We start from the raw sequence: 19,711 nt of genomic DNA, 5'->3' as shown, positions 1-19,711 counted from the left end.
AGGTATCCAGCCTCACCATCCGAAAGGGAGAGATATCAGACAGAGAAAGACCTGGCTGAAGCATCTAATAAAAGATATAATGCATAGCCGTCCAGGGACAAACCCCCCCACAAAAATAGGGGTGTGGGGTGGTGTAAGCCAAAAACAAGGCACCAGTTAAGAAAAGCTGAACCAACAGAATGAGTTGCAGTGCAAACATGAACAATAAGTGTTGATGCCAGGAATGAATGTCTCTACAGGAGATAGGCACAGAGAAATTATAGAAAGGTATAAATATAAGCACAGAAAAGCCTTCATTATACCAATGTATATGGAGTGGAAAAAAGAGGGCCCCTACATGTTCAAAAGAGACTGAATGACAGAATGAGGGGGAAATAATCCTCCAAGAAGAAGGAATTCGAAAAATAAGGTTAAGGTTAATTATAACACTTCTGAGGGTTAGAAACACTATCACGCCCTGTGGGGGAGTGAAAGGACCCATCAGTAACATTGCATCTGAACGGAGCAAGGACGCCCCTTGCGCCACAAACACAGAAAAAGGGCAGATGACGAGGTCTTAAGAAAGACCAGTGAGACAACTAAATGCCGTGGTAGGTATCTGAGCTCTTGCAGAAGTGTTGCCAATGGCAACAAAGGCACAAGGCATTCCCTTTAAACGATAAGTAAAAAATATCCCCGTCCAGGAAGGAATCAGTCAAAATACAAAGAGGGTGGGGGTACAAGAGAACTGGCACTTGTGCATGACCGACCCACAGCAGAAATATGGACAAGACGGCACAACAGGGAAGCCTGAGAGAACAGAGACATGAGTCCATCTTTTCAAAGCAGAGAGAGAGCAGCAAAATAAAGAAGTGCCAAATTCAGTGATAAAGGAACAGTCCATGTGGGAACACTGCCTAGGCCAGGGATGGACAATATACCACAGGCTATGGACTATAACACCCATCCCACTGTTATATTACTTCCCAACAGATCGAGTAGGAGTAATGCTGTATGGAGTGAAGGATGGTTGAGGAGAAGTGCACCTGAAAAAAGGAGCACTAGTGGCAGCGGAAAGCTATATGCACCATCTCCCCAGAGGTTCATAATTGGAAATCCCCTATAGGGGATACTAAACTACCATAAGCATACTTAGGAATGCCTATAAGGCAAACAGAAGATGGCCCACATGGAACAGGGAACAGACAATAGTGCACCCACACAATGCGAGCAAAATACCATACATAAAATAATTACTTTGTTATGAAGACTATCTTCAGAATAGAAGAAGAAGAAAATCCAGTAGCATCCGATGTGGTAAACCACGTGGGGCCAAAAAGCAAATACATTCCAGATAGCAGGAACTAAAAACCGTTATTGACAGCTTAAAGAAATAATAATAACATCTGCAGAAAGCAGGACATCCCTCGTATTACCCTGTTATATGGGGTGTTAGGGAGTCAGGCGGCATAGAAAGAACAGGTTTAAGATTCTGTTCCACCCAGACTGTCCCTAAAACGCTGCAATACAGAATCGGCATGTGTGTCACACAAAAAGACTTTCACAGCCGAAACTCCTTTAACATAACTTAATACTTTCGGGATTTTGTACAGTGTTGTCAATGCGATGTAATTTTAAGTCACCAGCACTTATCACTTCACGCACTTTCACCTTTTTGTGTGAGCACCAGGACTAGTTCCTCTAAAAAGTGGATGATACTCTGTTTATGATGTTAATAAATATGATGTCATTCATACAACCTTGTGTCCCTTCATACATTGTTTCTCCAGTCCTGCCCAGACTCCCTTTCCACTACTAACCTAGACGAAGGCTATACCTTAAATAATAGTAGCCCTGGCTACCCGAGGACCTTAGTGGCCTCCCCCAGACCGCTGTCTCTTCAACTACATATATTACCCCCGGTCTTACTACTGGGGTACCCTTGTTCTCTACACATACATACAGGAAAAAAGAAGGCACACTGTCAACAAAAATGTAGAAACAGGCCGAAAAATGGTGTGAGGAACCGCTTACGAGCTCTGCATTGAAAGCGTGGAAAAGAAGAAACAGACGTCAGCGCATCAGGCGAGGGCATACATGGACTCCCTCGACTCCCTCGATGCCACATCGGGTGGTCGATGTCGCTATGGAGTCGCATGGTACCCTCTACCGATGTGCAAAGGTACTGCTGTAAAAAAATTCCAGATCCAGTCTGGCACCTGGAGAGAATTCAAAGGTAAGGAATCTGCGGCTAGATCTCAGTTAAATCGATAGTTTTATTGACATGGCAATCATTTACATCAAGCTGTCCCAATGAGACACATAGCTTCTGACGACTGGAAGAAAGCACTGAAACAGGACAATGTACCACGGAAACAAACTCGTTGCCCATTGATGTGAGATTTGTTGGGGAACTATCTCAGTTTAAGGAATGGATTAAAATCACATTCTGAGCCAAACTGTTCTCCTATACCAAAAACATATAATTTGAACAAGTACAGAGCAAAGTATCTGAAATTCCATATGTGTTTGATGCGTAAAAACTGTCCTACTGTATAACATAAGCCAATTAGGACACTTAAAACTCTCAATGGCAAACGGGGGCTTACAAGTCAATTCAACTTTAAAGAAGTACACTGGGACAAATCCATTCCAAAACAGAGGTTTGGGATATATGCAAGCCAGATGCAAGAGAGATCCCAAGCAGGATACTTTCTAGAACGGCCATCTAAAGTGGCCCATCATTAAAGATGGAATACTATAGTGTCACATCGGCCAAGGCCCTCACTCACCTGCAGCCGGACAACAATGTTCCCAAGAAAATCATCTTGTCCTCTGTCTTTTCTAACTTCTTTGAAGATCCTGGGGATGAAAAGATGAAAATGGGCATAAGGGAGAAAAAGACAGTCACACAGCACCCTAAATATGGAGGCAACTGCACTGCATACTTTCCTCAACCATACTATCCCTATGGTGCAAGACATACTGCTGGCAGACCATACAACAAAGTGTTTGCAGAAAAACCAATCAGGCAAGTTTGGTTTTTAACATATGCAAAATCATATCATAATGAGTCATACTGATAATTGTTCATCAAAAACATGTAAGGGTAAAGCACGTAGATAACTGGTTTAAAAAGCCTAGTGCTCTGCTTTATTTTACTTTATAGAGAACATCTACCATGTATAAGATTAAAGTGATATAATGCTGAGATGACTTTAAGGTACTAGTTGGTGTACCACTGTGGCCCTTCAGAAAGCATAGCTTTCTGGAAGTTATGGAAGGGTTTTTTGGCACACGGCCTTTAGTCCATGGAATGGAACATCAGTCTGAATCATTAGAAGAAACTGGGATTGCAAGCCACCGGCTGAGGTACACTTTATTTAGGTCTAATATTTTTATTTATTCTGCAGCCGATGTCAACACCAAATAAAGTATTACAATTTGTATATGTAAAGTAGGGAGAAATGTAAACATGTCATGATTTCTTTAATAGTAGTGACTACTATCATGGTATTAGAAGACGATATTCAGAATCCTGCTTGCTCCGTCACTTAAGACCTCTCTTAAGCCTGTTTGTGCATAAGCCAGTTATTGGAGATCAGGAAATAACTTATATATGTTTTATGCATTACTTATGGAGCTTAAACAAGTTCACTCTGGTGCACGATTCCCTATGTGTGACATACACCATAAATGAAGTCATGTTTTCTCACTATCTGTCTCAATTAAATTCATACAAGTGACAACCAAGGACGTTGACCAAAGAAGCCTTCATTCTGCAAGTTCTAGAGAATTTCATTTCCATAACTTCTTCTGGACCTTCTACTGATACTCTGAAGCAGTGCTTACATTGAAAAATATGCAGGAGCCAGAGCCCATATTTTTACCTAGGCAGCTGACAAAGGCAGCACTTTTTGCCCCCGCTGGCACTGCCAATTCATTTGATGCTAGCACCACAGACCTCTTTATACGCGACTGTGAAGGCAGACTCTTAACTTGAGGGTGAGGAATTATAAGGCATCTAAAATCCTAAATTTGGTAATGTGGCATATCACTCAGGATTGCACATGTTCCTGCTGTGAAAACTCATGGTATCAGGTGATGCTATTTACCACCATATATTTGTTAATAATTATCACATTTTCAAAGTTACTACTGCATGAAAGTTGCTCTATGTTCCCCCATACCTAACTGAAGTATGTTGGTACACTTAAAAATATGCATAGCCAGTGGTAGTAAAGGTAGATCCTCATGGATTACCGTATGGCACCCAAGGCACTGGTCTTGCATACCATCCGGTCAGTGGCCTTGTAGGTAGTGACAATAACAAAAGGAAGACAAGGCTCTTAAAGCAAGCCCCATTCATGTTCTATAGTTTAATAGGCCTTGCACTGATCACATATCAATAAATCGGAAGATGTTGAGGGTGTAAGCATAGAACATTAGTTAAACTAATGAGGTCAAAATTGGTCCAAGAGTGCCTCATGTCACTACATTTTGTGAATCAACGTCCATGTGTATGTCTACTGTCTTCACAAAGCACAATATATGAGTGTTGTGTTTCACAATTTACGAAAATGTGTGCTAGTGCCACAATTTGTGGAGATGAACGAAATGTGTGCCTATGCCAGAGTCAGTACATGTTGCACTGTTTCCACCGGTAAGATTGGGATAAATTGGTGTCCAAAACCAAGAAACAGATACCATAAGCAGATTTATGTATTATAACATGAGGCAAGTGTGCTCACTTAATACATAGATTGCCTAATGCTCACACCATTGCATGAATAGAGCAGTATGGATGCCTGGTTTAAAGTTCAAAGTGTGCTATTGTGTTAACAATGATGCGCACCTCGTGAGGCCATGCAGATCAGTAACATCACCAAGCTTCTGTCGGACGGACTCAACATCATCAGAATCCCTGCAGAGAGAAAAGGTAAAGAGACAAAGTTAGAGATAAGCTGCAAGAAAAGCATCAAGAACATCACAGGGCAAAGGTGCAGTTATGAGAGAAGGCAGGATGGTAGCAAGAAAATAGCCTGTCGAGATCTCATATGTGCCAGTATGCTCAGAAGTGTGAATTCAGAACAACTACAAATGCTTCAAATAAGAGCAGAGGTTCTATGATTCTCCACACCACTTTGTAGTTAGGACCCATCAACAGAACCCTCACCTGTGCCCCTATTGCCCTATCATTCCCCTTATGGAGTTTCCTACTAGAATCTGTTTATGGTAGAAAATCAGGATCTTCAAAGTGACACATGATGTAGAGATTATTTTGGAAGCATTTGCAGAGTTCCTGGTGGGTGAAGCACCTGCTTTCACTACAGGTCACCAATTTCAGTGGTTGTGTTAGTGTCTGAGGATAGAGTATTTGGCTCCACCACCTCACATTCAGGATGTGTTCATCAAACATTACTAGAAACCGGCATTTAAAAAAAGTAGTCAGTCAAGCATTTGATATAAAGAAGAAAATCTATGAAAGGAACAGTAATTCAGGGATAAAATACTGTCCCTAATTGAGTATGAAAAAGCTTGAAAAGGTGAGATGCTACAGCCCCACATACTGACAATTGTTGGCTGTCTGATATGATAGCAGATAGGATTGCATGTCTGAAATACCATATCAGAAATAAATACCTCTTATAGATATATTGTCTAAATAAGCTTTTGAAAATGTCCAAAAGGATAATACGGGTTCCGGATATGCAGCAACTTTCAAAGTAGTTTCAAGTGATAGGTTAGGCCCAAAGCACCACAGCTGAAAGTTGAGCCCAAGGTCTGCCCATAAACATCTTCAGCTACTATTTAAACAATAACACATTTTAAACCTCACACAGGGGCAAAAGGTCTAGGGCAGTGGATCTTAACCTGTGGCCCGGGGACCTCTAAGGGTCCACGAAGCCTACTAAGGGGGTCGGCGACTGATTAGAAAAATATATAATAGTAGATTACTATACTGCATATAAATATTGAAGCGAAATGTAATCTTGACAGTTTTAACGTTCTGTAAATGTGAAGGAATATGAAATTGGTAGCTAAAAAATAGGCATCCTCACATTGATTCGTAGGAGCAGTGCCAGTGGATCAAACAAAATATAGTGCGGACACTGAAAGGCCTCAATTAGATTTAGACAGACTCCAACCTTCTGATTGTTTTTTTTAAACTTGTTTTTGAATTAAGTAACACATTTCAAAATTTGTGTATTTGTTTGGTGAATGCTTGTGTCTGTATTTTTTGTATATTGTATTGCAGTTCATATCATTGAAAATTATTGTCCGGGTCCTTGGCTTCCCGTAATGACACAGTGGGGGTCCCCTAATTCCGATAATGATTCAGTGGGGGTCCCCGGGCTCCAGTAATGATCAAGTGGGTGTCCACGGAGTTCAAAAGGTTAAGTAGCACTGTTTCCAGAGCCTAAACAGAACTCCTAAAGCAAACATAGGACATTATGTATTGCTAAAAAGTAGCCACGTGGATGCAGATGGCGACGGATAGCAACCAAGCATCAACATGTTCGTTGTCAGCCAAAAACCCACCCTAGGAGTTGCAATGTCTGAAATTGTCGTGCCACTGTGAACAACCTGCACACTAAAATGATAACTCTTATACAAATATGAATTATAATAGTTTTATTATTTTGTGCAAAAAAAACAAGGTGTAAAAGAGCAATCGATAATATTAAAGATCACTCTGAATTCTAGATTATTCCATATGCAGCAATCAGTCACATGCAACTGGAAGTATCAGGGTCCATCATTTGAAGGATTTTATTCAGAGAAGTGGGACAATATTACACTTTTGCAAGGTGATAACTATGAGAATATGCAATTGCCCTGAACAACATGAACTGAGGTTCTACAACATCTAATGATTCATACCAGACAGAAGGGAATTGGGACAGCAAGGCAAGTGCTACTGCAAGTAAACACCAGAACCGCACTGTAACACAGAATGCTTTCTCAACGTGTGCAGAAGAGATCTCAGCTGCAAAGAAAGCACAGCTAGACATCCTCAAAAAGTCTAAAAATTGTGTTAAAATAAATTATTTCAAGAAGATTGACTAATTGATTAAAGTGAAAAATGTAATCCAGCTTTTAATCAGCTTTCAAACTTTTCTGCGGCCACACCACCAAAGTTAAAGAAAACTACCTAATGGATTTAGGACATCATCTTAAGGTTCAATGAGAGACTGTTATTTAGCATCTTCAAAATAGAGCAAATAATCCCAAATCCAAACAGGAGATCAAAATTGTAAACAATGGGCTCAAGACTGACTTAATTTTCTTTGATACATATTAAATATCTTCAAATGATGAAAAGCAACAATTTACAGGGCTCCACACCTACACTGTCTACAGTCATTAGGCTGACAAAAAGTGTTAGTATCTCAAACACTAATGCAAAATTGGAATTGGCATGCCAATGCAAGAACTCTCGGCTTTGTCATGCCTTATAGTCATGTTGTACTGCAGCATGGATACTGTGCAGTATGGCTGAAAGTTTCTGGCTAGACAGGAAGGGCTAAGCAACAACGTGGGAGGGAGATGTTTCTAGCAACAATGGTGCAGGAGGGGCAGTTGGGATGGAGGAAGAAACAATATGGGAAGGGTTCGGGGGAAGCAACACAGAAAAGCAAGGATGTAAGACGGGTTGGGAGGGCCAGTGCAAGCAACAAAGCGGGACGGATGTCAGAGGGGTGGGGCAAGCAACAAACTGGGAGGGGGCAGGAAGTACAGAGGAAGCAACAAAGCGGTAGGGGGCTGGAGGGACCAGGGCAGGAAGCAAAGTAGAAGGGACAGGGGCGAGCAATAAAGCAGGATGGTGATGGGAGGGACGGGATAAGCAACAAAGCGGCAGGGAGGCATGAGGGATGGAGTAAGCAACATCACAGGGGCGGGAGAGATGGGGTAAGCAACAACGGGGCAAGCAACAACAATGCTGGTGGGGTGGGTGAGTGTAAAAGAAAAAAAGTACCTGCAAAAGTGGCACCAGTGAAAACACACTGGGCAAGGAAGCAGTACTTTGGCCATGCCCCACGGGAGGGGCAAACACCTAAAGAGGAAGTAAAGCTGGCATGCACCGAGCAAAGAGAAGCAAGGAAATGAGAGTGACAATGAAGCCAACCAATAGTAAGCAATGGGCAGTCTCTAAGCCTCCAGTAAGTAAACAAAATGTCTTGCAAGCCAAAGCGCATGCTCTGTCTCAGGGAACACCTAAAAATAGGGGAAACACTTGACATGTTCCTCTTTGTAAAGACCTGGGACCAAAATTAATCTCCTAGAGAATATTTTAGCTAGTGGAGGATGGGGATTTTACGAGAGAGAGGTAATAGTTCAATACTCCAGTCTTTTGTAACATTTGAAATAAATGTGCTATAAGAATGGGGATTTTTTTTAATCCAGTGTTACTTTTGCTACTGGGAGAGTGGATTCAAGTTCACAGGTAAGGTTGAATGCCACTGACTGAACATGGATGAACTCAGTCTAGCTAAGTAGAATCAGAAGAGACATCAAATGGCAGAAGTCAAGTGGCATTGACTTTAGCAAATATCGTGACTTCTAAATTGATTAGTGATTATGGGCTGCATTTGCATGGCGATGAGTGCATCTCAACTAGTAGACAGGAGCTTACCTAGAACCAACTACTCTTTACATGCCTACAGCAATTGAGGTACTAATAGGTTTGAATACTCAATATACATTATAGCTTTAAGGCCTCTGAACCTGCAACTTTTAACCAAAAACTCTTTAGTGAATTCCCAGTCTGTCAGTGCTATAATTAAGAACTCCCCTTTATGAAATCATAAGCAAGAACTCAGGAAAGAAGAATAAAGGTTGCAGTAAAACAATAATTGATAACTTTACTATATGAACACTTGTTACTGTTAGGAATTTCCACCTCCTTAGTATATAGGGCCACTGTGTCTACCTGCTATATATGCAGACCTAAATTGAATGGCAAAAGAACTGAGCCTCCCTTTTGAAAGTTGTTTCGCTAACTACTCCGTAATTTAATTGAGGACTTACCACATTTTAGCAAATTTGTACCATGACCCCAATTCCTTACCTTGCTTGCAATATTATCAAATCAAGCTCTCTTCTCTGATTCTGGAGGGCAACTGTTTTGGATTTTTTGGACAACCCTTTAACAAGCACCATATATAGTCCCATTATTGTGGCTACTGTGGACACTGAACCAGTGCTTCTCTCGAAGAACACTAGTTTCCTAACAATTTTGTGTGGGGCAGATCTCCAGTGTTGAGCGCTTAGAATGCACATAGGAAAAGTAATGCAAATACAGAGAACTGGTGTGATACCTCAGCTACTCAGTTTGACAGTCTTGTTGTAATAATAAAAATAGGCTAGTTTGAAAGGAGGACTCCTGCACTTAACAATAATAAATTCACTTTATCTCCTCTCTGTGCAGCAGAAAACAAATATCCACAAGGTCCCAAAAGTGCATTAACTTAATGGACCGATTTAGCTGACTTACAAAGAGCTCTGGTGTCAATATAAGAACAGTCATGCTCCAGGTATATATTAGTTTTCATGTTAATGCTATTCATCGCTTAGAATTTGGCAGCAACAAAGAACATCTTCATAAGAATGAGTGGTATTGATATTTGGAGTATAAATGTTGAAGATGAAATCCTGCCCCGGCAATTCTCCAACAGAGTTCTCTAAATTCTACCTCATTATGGACCAGAAAAAACACTTACCTTGCTTTAGCTGAACGTGAAGTGAAATATCAATAGCAGACCAAGCTTGACCATTACTATGTTCTAAGTTCTCAGAGTAGGTTGGCCTTTTTTTAGAACGTGCCAAGTGGACCTGCTGTGGATTCACAGCATTTCTAGATTTAGCTAAATTACTGAAAACTCTCACTTTCCAGGACAGGGTAGATAAATCTGTCCAAACTTGGGGATTTACGAGGCCATTCAGTTCAGCCTTATTGGAAGTCAAATACTCCCAAGCACCCCCATTCTTTCTTCTCTGGGGCACAGCTAATCACATTCTACGTTCCCAGCAGATCAAGGGCCGGCCTGGGAAACAAAAGCAGCCCTGAACAAGTGTGCAATTCCAGCCCCATATTTCATGAAGCCAGTGTCACCTTTTACAGGGGAAGCTTAGAGGTTGAGGGTAATAAAGAAGCTGCCCCAACAATCAGTTTCTGAAACACTGCTCAAAAGGCTGCATTGTTTCCAGAGTCTATCACCGACACTTAGATAATTAGTAATGTGCTGGAAAAAGAGATAACATATTGTAGAACCCACACAAAAGCCACACACCCTTCTTCTGTTCAAGTACAACATTATAACAACCAAACATGACTGCATGACAAACTTCTAACAGAGTTTAAACCAAAGACTGGTGCAAGGACAAAAGCAGGATATAAAGTTGTCTCCGAAAGGATACTGGATTCTGTTAACATATTGCCCTGACTACATTTAAAGAAAAAAAATGGCAACCATCATAAATCATTTACTAATTTGTTAATCTGCAGAGGGGGCTGGCTGGAGTATAGAATGTGTTCAGTGAAAAGAACTTGAACTTGTCCACGCATTCAAAAACTGAGGAGTATTCTCTTCACACTTTGTACACATACCGGTAAAACAAGAGTGGGAGACAGTTACTCACCCTTTATTGACAAAAAATGTGAATGTAACGGCGCAACAAAAGCATATTTTTATGTACACCAAACCCACGTTTCCTGGATCACAAATACCATTTTGACACTGATGGTCAGAGTGAAACTTTATTTCTGACTGTGGAAGGCTTTAGTTGATTGCATCTAGAAACCACAATAGTTCGGATGAAATGTGACAGCCGCTCCTACCAAGCAATTGTTATTCTTGCAAGCAGGTTAGTCTCAGTCATCGTTTTTTTAAATGGCATCCCTTATGCACGGAGGCGATTCAGGAGATAATTTACTTTTTTAGGAAAAGCACGCTTATTCACGAGAATAGCTCTGAAATTACCACACTGCACATTAATAATCACTGCATCAAGCATGGCAAATGAGACAGCATTATATGACAACATGCAAAAACTCCTCCAATAGGTGTCTGGGTTTAGTTGAAGGAAAAAGCTGTACACCCGACAAGGAGGCTTAGACAACCCTTCAGAGAGTTCACTAAAAACATATGTTCCCCAGGGAGAGATGGTAAAAAAACATATGAAGCTGAATTAATACTTCAAGTATACCATTAATTTTCCCCATGCCTATTGAGTAACAGGTCACAGGTGGGGTCCCGCATAAACCAAGGACAAACAGCACCCAGGGAAAACCCTGATCGATTCCACAGATCGATAGTTGCACCACAAGCAAGTCCGAGATAATAGGCCCCAATAAAACCCGTAAGGCCAAAGGCTCATGTTCCCCAGACATCCCACAAAGCTAGATACCACATGTAGATAGGTACGCTCAGCAGATCAGGACACAACAAGCACACCACAAGTAGTTCTCACCTGCTCCTCACGCCGGACATCTGGACACATACACACTGGCCCCCATTAGCTCTCCCAAAGGTCGCCAGCCGCCTGTCTCCCTATCAGATGAGGTTCGCTAGTTGATTTACAACTGAGATGCATTTTGAAATGTGGAAAATTGTTTTATTGTACCTCATGAACTGTATATAACAGCGGTCAAAATGTTGTACACCGAGAGATTTTGAGCAGGAGCATTATGTCCAGGCTCTCCTAGCGGCAGGGTTTAATTAAACCAACTTGTTCCTGTTTTGCCAAACACCTCTTGTCTTTTCATTTAGTTAAGGTAAATTCATATCCGAGAAACATTTTATATTCCAGATGGCCTTCAGTTCTTAGACTTTACAAGGAGAAGAGCATATATACGGTTTAATTTTGTTTCACAATTAAGGCATTTAGTATGTATGTATGTATTATGAGACAGTGAGAAGAGAGCATGTATTATTACTCCTGCCTTCCTTCAACCAACTAATCCATTTTGTTCTTCTTCAGTGAGAGCCCACTGAGTTCAAAATGAAATGTTCAGTCAACTTAGCTTTCCTAGGCTAAATGGCTCACAGTGCTTTGTGATGGCAAGTACATGCTGTCAAAGACTGTACAGCACTTTATGAGAAAACTGCTTGAGATTGCTCACAATGCTGTTCAAGAAGAGCAGGGACCTATAACAAATATAGAACTGAGACACAGTGCTACTAATAACTGTCAAAGGAATACAGGATTCATGGCCGGCTTGGGTGGGTGTCCAGGAATCTGCCAATTAGGCGAAGCCAATCATTTTTCATCTTTTGAGGAAAAGGTCTTCTCATGCTCAGGTGCAATGTTCAATGGCACAGATCAGTCCTCTCTGAACAAAGATGTTTTATGGGAATCTGTTTTGGATGGACCTCAATAAAGGAGGGAGGCACCTTAGGCAGGCTGTACTCACCACATGTCCATCTGGAACCGTGCATTGGCAATATCATCAAACTCCCTGAAAAACATGGATACAAATGACCAATAAGACTATGATGTAAATTGTTAATTCAGAGGACTGGCAACAATCTTGACCACAACTGGGAAGGAAGGAAATGGTGTAACAGCATAATGGATATGGAGGGATGGGTGCAAGTAACTGATATGAACAAATCTAGCTGAGGGCTGTGAGAATGTTACAATCTTTTACACAGCTGGGAGAGGAGAGGTAAAGTACTTGGGGACAATCACTGCTCACATACACAAAGAATGTTTCATTCCAGACAGGGTTGAGGGTCTGGGTTCTGACATGGGTGCGATGAGTCTGCTCTTCTGGGATGGTGTTTCTCACCACGCCTTTCGGCTTTTTCTTGTTGGAGGAGTTCTCCTGGCTCTCTGCCTTGCAGTCAATTCCCAGCAAGCAGTAGGGATCACTGTAACCTGAGCAACAAAAGTAAAAAATTAGAACACATCCATAAAAATGACTGTTGCAGTCCAAGGGGAAACAGGTTATGCAATATGGAGGACTAACGCTTTAGACTACTTACCGCTAGCATCTTTTCCCAGAATTCCTTTCGCTTCCTTCACCATAACCTTTAAGCAAAGTATGGGGGGCTAGAGGGGAAAGCAAATGATGAGAAAAAACAAATCACTGTCATGTCCCGGATGCACTGCACATGAGAAAATATTTTGAAGTGAGAGAGCGGTAGTGGTACTGGAAGTGGAAACAAGGGATAATGAATAAATGGTTTTCCACTGTAATGTAACCCAAGAAGAGGATATGTAAACATATACATGGGCCTTCCTATTTTCAGATCCTATTTGTTGTATTTCTGGTGATGAGCGGGTTCTGTGTTTTTCAGTGTTCTAAAAAATGTAAAAATCAGTGGTGAGCAGTGTTTATACTTTGCTGTGTCAAAAACCACAGGGATGGTGTTTTTTTTGGTGTAATTTGACTTTTATTTCCATCTTTGGCTGACTCATTCATTCATTCCAATATCAAATCTTCCTTCCTACCTTATCTCTGTCATTTCATTAAATTTTCATGTATGTTAATGGTGGACATTCAACACACCTTCTTCGCTGCTCTAGCCTTCACACAAATGGTAAAGGGTACATGAATGTTTTTCTAGTTAGGACATGGAATACATATTGTGGGGGTGCTCAGTGCTCTTTTATGGTAAGCCAGAGTCATGCTGGCCTCTACGTTGTCTCCAGATACCAAGAAGGGACTAGGCTGATACATGTGGTAGTAGTATCTGATCTGGGCCTATTCCTGCTCAAAGAGGAGAAGTCTCAAATAAATAATATTAATACTATTAGCTACAGGATAATTACAGCAAAACTCTGCTGCTGTACAAAGAAGAGGCTGAGGCAGTAAATGAATTTCATAGCCTTCCGTCACTTGCCTGTGCAGTTCACACAACCAATGAAGTTTACTTTGGGTTATGCCTATAGGAATTTGTTTATTTGAAAGTCAGTGGGAGGACTGCTAAGCACTGATTTTTTAACAAGTGTGTGGGCATTGGTTTCTCTGAAAGAAGTGTGGGAATTGTGCTCCAAGGCACTTTACCTTTGGTTCTGTGCAGCGATCACTGTTCGAATGAATTTTCTGCCTTCAGGGAACGAACAGGCACAGCTCAATAGGTTTTCTTTAAACATGGTCACTGTGGTTTGTACAGGTAATTTTGCCAAGTATCAGGCCTTGTTTCAGCACCATAAATAATCTGCTTTATTTTGACAAGGAGGGAACAGGAATGAAAGTTGAAGTAGGTGATGCTGATCATAAAAACATTCTACTTCGGTATGCAGGCTCAGGGCAGGTCATATACTGGTTTTTGCTCAAACCCGGCTATCAGCAGCCCATTACATGAAACACAGAGCAGCAGCTGCTTCTTCATGTATCTCAGCTGCACTGTCTGCAGTTCGTATACTAGCTTGCAGATTTTCTGAGTTAACACATCCACTCCTGGCACTGGCAGTGCAGTTTCAGCAAAACTAGCACAAGGACCCCTTCTGGGACGATGCATAATTGCGGAATATGTTCAAGATATGGTCCTCGTCCTTTTGTAAGATGTACAGCAGGACTAATAGACCTGATTATCTTTCCATCACGGTGCACAAATAAGAACAAGAGAGTTTCGTACAGTGCTTTGTGGGAGGACATTGATGTCCGAGGCATTGTTTGTACTGTGATCTCTGTTGCCACAATCTTGATCCCTGCATGTTGGGTTGTGGTCTATGGAATTTGGAACTACGTGGCTTATGTTCCATATGGGGGTTTTGCCTGTGGCAGCTGGTGGAATGCATGCCGGTAGGTAGTAGCGGACCTGTCTTCTGCTGTACGTCAATAAAGTACCTTTAACCACTCAGAGGGCTTCTCATTACCGACCTTGCAAAAAACAAAGCTCCCTCCCATTCTCTGTGAAGGAATATAATATCATGGTGGTGCCTCTTGCCGTAGACGGACACCTTGCTCAAAGATCAGCTGTGAAACTACTGGCCACTATCTAGCCTTGTGCAGTGAACAGTGAACTGAAGCCATATAACAAGAGCTATGCCACAAGTCGGAGTCGAAGGAGGTCCAGGGAATCCAATGGGTCCAGGGACCTTGTGGATGGTCAAAAGGCTTATTATTGGCAGAGTGGATCATAGTGGAAGCATCAATCATAGAAAAGTACTTGGAGTAAAAGCAGTAAAAGTCCAGCTAAATTTGGCATGTCCCAGTTTCTACTGAAAATCAAATATTCCTTTCAGTCGTGTTTTATTGCTCTAATTGGTTTTAATCCAAAAGAGAAACCCTACGTATAGCACGGAGCAATCCAATACCAGTCTCATCTAATCTACATATTTGAACAACCTCTAGACGTGCAAAACGCCTATGTTGATGGCTAATGATGAAGTCTTAATCTAGGGGGCTGACCGTGGCCTTAGTAAATTTTTGGTCTAAAGCACAACAAGTGACAGGAACTATCAAAATGAATGGCTACTCTTATGTATGTCACCACTCGTGTATGGCTCATCAATGAACAGGCACCCCCCGTGCCTAGGGAAGGGGCGCCCTTAGTTGTGCCATGGGACTGAGACTCCTCCGCACCAGGGCTGAAAAAGGGGCTGGATGAACAGAGCGGTCCGATGACGTCATCGGGGTGCGCCGCCGGAAGATCTGGTGGATATTTAAGGATGCGCCCCAGGAGTTGAGGCTTCCTTGTCCCCTTGGACCTCCGGCTACATGCAGGGGTGCGTCGTCGACCACCCACCCACCGGCAGAAGAGCAGGGCTCCGCGGAGCACTTGGAGCACTGGGCAGAGCGCTGACAGTTACAACAAATGGGGAGGCGCAACAATGGAGGGTCAGTGACCTGACCAGAGGGTAGGCGGAAAGGGGGGGGACTGACCTGCTGGTGGTCCTGGACTCTACTGCCATAACCTGCAATGTATGGGCTGAGTAGAACCTTGGGGAGGCTGCCTGTGTGCAGGTATCCCGGTAGGCTGGTGCGCTATGCGGTGCCCTGGATTTCAAGTAGTGCAACTGTTTGCTGTAGCGTGTTGGGGCCCGCTGGCGCAATGTGCGCAGCACAGTGGTGCTTGGTGGGCTGAGTCGGCCAAGTTCTAGTGTACGGCCAATGCTGGGCCGAGATGGTCAAGTTCAAGTGTACGACCAAGTTCAAGTGTAATGTCGTGACTAATTTCCTTACTGCCTTTGACAAGTTGAGGCCACCAGAGTGTACGGCCATGCTCAAGTGCAAGTGTAATGTCCTGCATATTTATTTACTGTCTTCGACATGTTGATGCCGCTAAAGTGTGCTGCAGTGATTAAATTTAATATATCCAAGTAGGATACGGTTACTCTTGTACGGTTTTCTGGTGAATTACCCGATTTGATGTTTAATTTGGATAAAAAGGCTACGCCTTGAACAACATGCTTTGATTCTGAGAGTACTTGGGCACAGCGGGGAAGGTGATGGAAATTGGGGAGGAGTGAATGTCACGTTGTGCGCATACTACAATACCAGTATGTGCTCTCATGATGACACACTAAACAAAATGATGATGCGCAAGGGGCCCACGTGTTAGGGTCTGGTTGCTCAGAGCAGTCTGATGTGTTTCTGAAAACACTGTAGTGTTTTTGAAAACATTGTAGTGCTGGCAGAACTATAAAACATTACTGACTGAAGGGATAACAAGCGAAAATGGGCCTGAAAGGAGCATAAGACAGGAAACAGCCAGCTTTACCTCCAGCAATCGCACTCGGTTCAGAATCAGCCTGTGCTGGGCACTATCCACGTTGAAAGCCTGCAGTAGAAGTAAGAATAAGAAGAAAACAGTCAGAACTGACATCTTATTATAAATCCCATTATAATACGAATCCTTTATAGAAGGAGGCCTTCTTATTAAAGTAACAAACATCTGGACAGATATCAGCGGATGAAAAGGATGAAATTGGAGTTCTTTAGAGGTGAAAGCAACATCCTCCTCAATCAAGGGCAGAGGAAGCTCTGGGTTGAGAGGCACGGAGGAGGAACCCTTGGTTAGAAGGATTGGAGCAACCAAGCCCAGTGTGAAGTAGTGGGATATTTGGTGTCAGAGATATGGAGAAAATACAGTCTCTCCAGTATAGAGCAAAGGGAACTTTGTGAGAGAAAAGGAGAGAGGCTACTCTAGTATGGGGCAAAGGGAGTTGTGGAACCAGATGGATAGAGACAGACTCTAGAGTGAAAAAGAGTTCTTTCTGGAAGGGAGGGCATGGGACAGAGATAGCTGGTTTAAGTTTGAAACAGTGAGCTCTGAGACAGGAGGGATGAAGATGAGGAAATCGTCAGGGTGGAGCAGTTGAGACATAAGCCACAGAGAGATACAGAGTGACTTATAAAGACAAGTGGGCTAAAGACAGAACATTGGCACCCTGACCAAGGGAAAGATAGTACAGAAAAATATTGTATTAATTGTATACACAAAATTTAGGAATTAAACATGAGACAGTGCCTAGTCGTTTGAAGGGGTAGCTCAAAGCATTAGAAAGCGAGTACGCCACTAGTAAATGCAGCACCACACATCTCAAACTCCAAGATAAGCTAAAGGAGTTCCAGGAAGCAACACATGTGGAGTCTGTTTATTTGGGCAAGCACACACTTGCTCACCTTTTGAATGAAGGGGATAGACCGGGCAGAACACTAGCATGGGTGCTTAAATCTAATTCAAGCCTACAGCAGTCAATTTTCATGTATAACTACGAACAGTGGCATTAACACCTCTACGCCAGGTGACATTGTAGATATCTTAGGCAATATTACGAATGTCTGTATTCCTCCAAAATACAATGCGCTACGTGTGACATTAGTGCATATTTGAACAATATTGCTTTTGGCACCGATTGAGGGAGATATGAGACAGTTGCTCGAATTTCCACTCACTGTGCAGGATGTTCAAATGCAATCATGAGCCTACTGGAAAAGACCCTGGAGGTGACGGCATCACATCGAATTCTATAAAGAAAACATAGATGTCCTCGTCCCCAGGCTGCTTGAGGTTCATATTGAAGCTATTACTGGGGGACGGTTACCCCAACTATGAGTGAAGCCATAAGCCAGGCAGAGATCCTACACAGCGTTGTTCTTACACACCACTATCATTATTAAATAGTGACAATAAAATCTTTGCAAAGATTCTGGCACCGTGCCTGCAACCATTGATGAGGCTCCTGGTCCTACCAGAACAATCAGGCTTCATACTGCAAGGCAGAGACCAACTGCCTTTAGTCTTCACACTCTGATGGTCATTCTCCATTAGGTGGACATGCAGCTATCTGCTGCGACAGTACTTTAGGATACTGAAGAAGCGTTTGATGTTTTGGAATGGCCATTCATGAGGGAAACTCTTCGGCGTATGCAGATGGGAGCCCTAATTTTTTTTAAATGTTTGCCTTATTGTAAACACACCTTGCACTAGGATAAGAGTCAATGGTCTATATTCCGAGATAATACCTACGCTGCCCTTCATCGCATTTCCTTTTTACTTTGGAGGCAGAACCACTTGCCTATTTCCTTTGTGAGTATCACTCTGCATGCAGACGTTATATAGGAAGTAGGCCCTTGGTGGGTGGTGTTTCTGTATTTGGACAATATGCTACGTTTCAGAATCCTAGTGAAAGCTTTGCAAGTATTATTTGGGAAGTTATTTGTTTTGGTGGTCACTCAGGTTTGTTTATAGAGTAACTAGAAGAAGACCAAGATACTCCCACTGACGGACATTACTGAATCAATTCCAGCGGACTATCCCTTGAAATGGAGCGCAGACAGTATACAATATCTTGGTATCTATGTTACACAAGATCTCCCCGAGCTGCTTAGTTAGATGCAACTTTGGTGCTGCACTCAAGACCCTTATAATTCGTATTAAGCATTGGATTCAGTTGCCACTTTCTATTAAGGACCACGTTACGCTCATTAAGATGAAAGTATTGCCCAGGTTTTTATACCCATCTGCAAATATCCACGTACCAACTGTATTTTTCAAACAATTGCGACAAACACCACGATGACGGGCATGGGGAGACAAACAACCTCGTTTGAAGTGGGCGATCCTTACAAGGTCAATGCACAAACAAGGCCACTCATCATAGATTTTAATGTGTACATTACGGATCGAGGGTCACAAATTATGGGGGGGGGGGGGGGGGGGTTCTTGAAGTTTAAATGGGAAGAAATCCCATATGTGGAAGGCAGTGCTTCCCAAACCTTTTAGAACCACAACGCAATCTTAAAGATGACACACTTTTGCGACCAATCTAGCTTTCTTGGTCATGTGGCGGAAGAGATTTTTTTAAAATGTATTAGTACACACGCCTTCAAAATGCTATGATTTATCAAGATAACATACTCTTTCCATTTTTTTGCACTTCTCTCTAACAGCAATTGTTTATAAAAGTCACAGCCTTGACCACGCGCTTTGATATGTCTTTATCTGACTGTGGCCAAGATATTGATCTTCCCATCAAATTGGCACAAGGTGTAATGCATTGGAACTTTAACACATTTCCGAGTGGAATGCTAGCTTGTGGCATCTGTCCACTAAAATCACAAGGCTTCTGAAAAAATCTTTGCTAAAAATCACTGGTATCCCAAAAAAATTGAAAAACTCATTCTACAGCAGGGTATGGAGTAAGGCCGCCTATCATATATATTTATATTTTAACTGAAAACAAAAAAGGTTAGTGACATTATTAGGTTAATATCTCAGTGACAACATTAACGTTTAGAACTTAAAAAAAACACAGAAATTAACCAGTT

General features: G+C 42.1%; 1 protein-coding gene across 4 annotated transcripts in view; it reads right to left on the bottom strand.

The window, feature by feature from the left end:
* The window catches only part of UNC13D (unc-13 homolog D), a 697,875-nt gene that overhangs the window by 477,179 nt on the left and 200,985 nt on the right, over nucleotides 1-19,711 (bottom strand). For 2 of the 4 annotated variants that reach the window (XM_085616967.1, XM_085616968.1), the window contains exons 5-10: nucleotides 16,659-16,718; nucleotides 12,972-13,038; nucleotides 12,776-12,864; nucleotides 12,398-12,442; nucleotides 4,835-4,903; nucleotides 2,772-2,841 (exon numbers count right to left, since the gene is read on the bottom strand). In XM_085616967.1, coding sequence (XP_085473093.1) covers nucleotides 2,772-2,841; nucleotides 4,835-4,903; nucleotides 12,398-12,442; nucleotides 12,776-12,864; nucleotides 12,972-12,980 — 282 coding nt within the window. In that variant the 5' untranslated portion in view covers nucleotides 12,981-13,038; nucleotides 16,659-16,718. Of the gene's footprint in view, nucleotides 1-2,771; nucleotides 2,842-4,834; nucleotides 4,904-12,397; nucleotides 12,443-12,686; nucleotides 12,865-12,971; nucleotides 13,039-16,658; nucleotides 16,719-19,711 lie in introns of all 4 variants that reach the window. The other 2 variants (XM_085616965.1, XM_085616966.1) reach the window with 1 other exon arrangement.

The sequence above is a fragment of the Triturus cristatus genome, chromosome 7, assembly GCF_964204655.1.
Source record: "Triturus cristatus chromosome 7, aTriCri1.1, whole genome shotgun sequence".
Taxonomy (NCBI): domain Eukaryota; kingdom Metazoa; phylum Chordata; class Amphibia; order Caudata; family Salamandridae; genus Triturus; species Triturus cristatus.
Note: the sequence above shows the minus strand (reverse complement) of the source record. Positions and strands in the feature narration are given on the sequence as shown.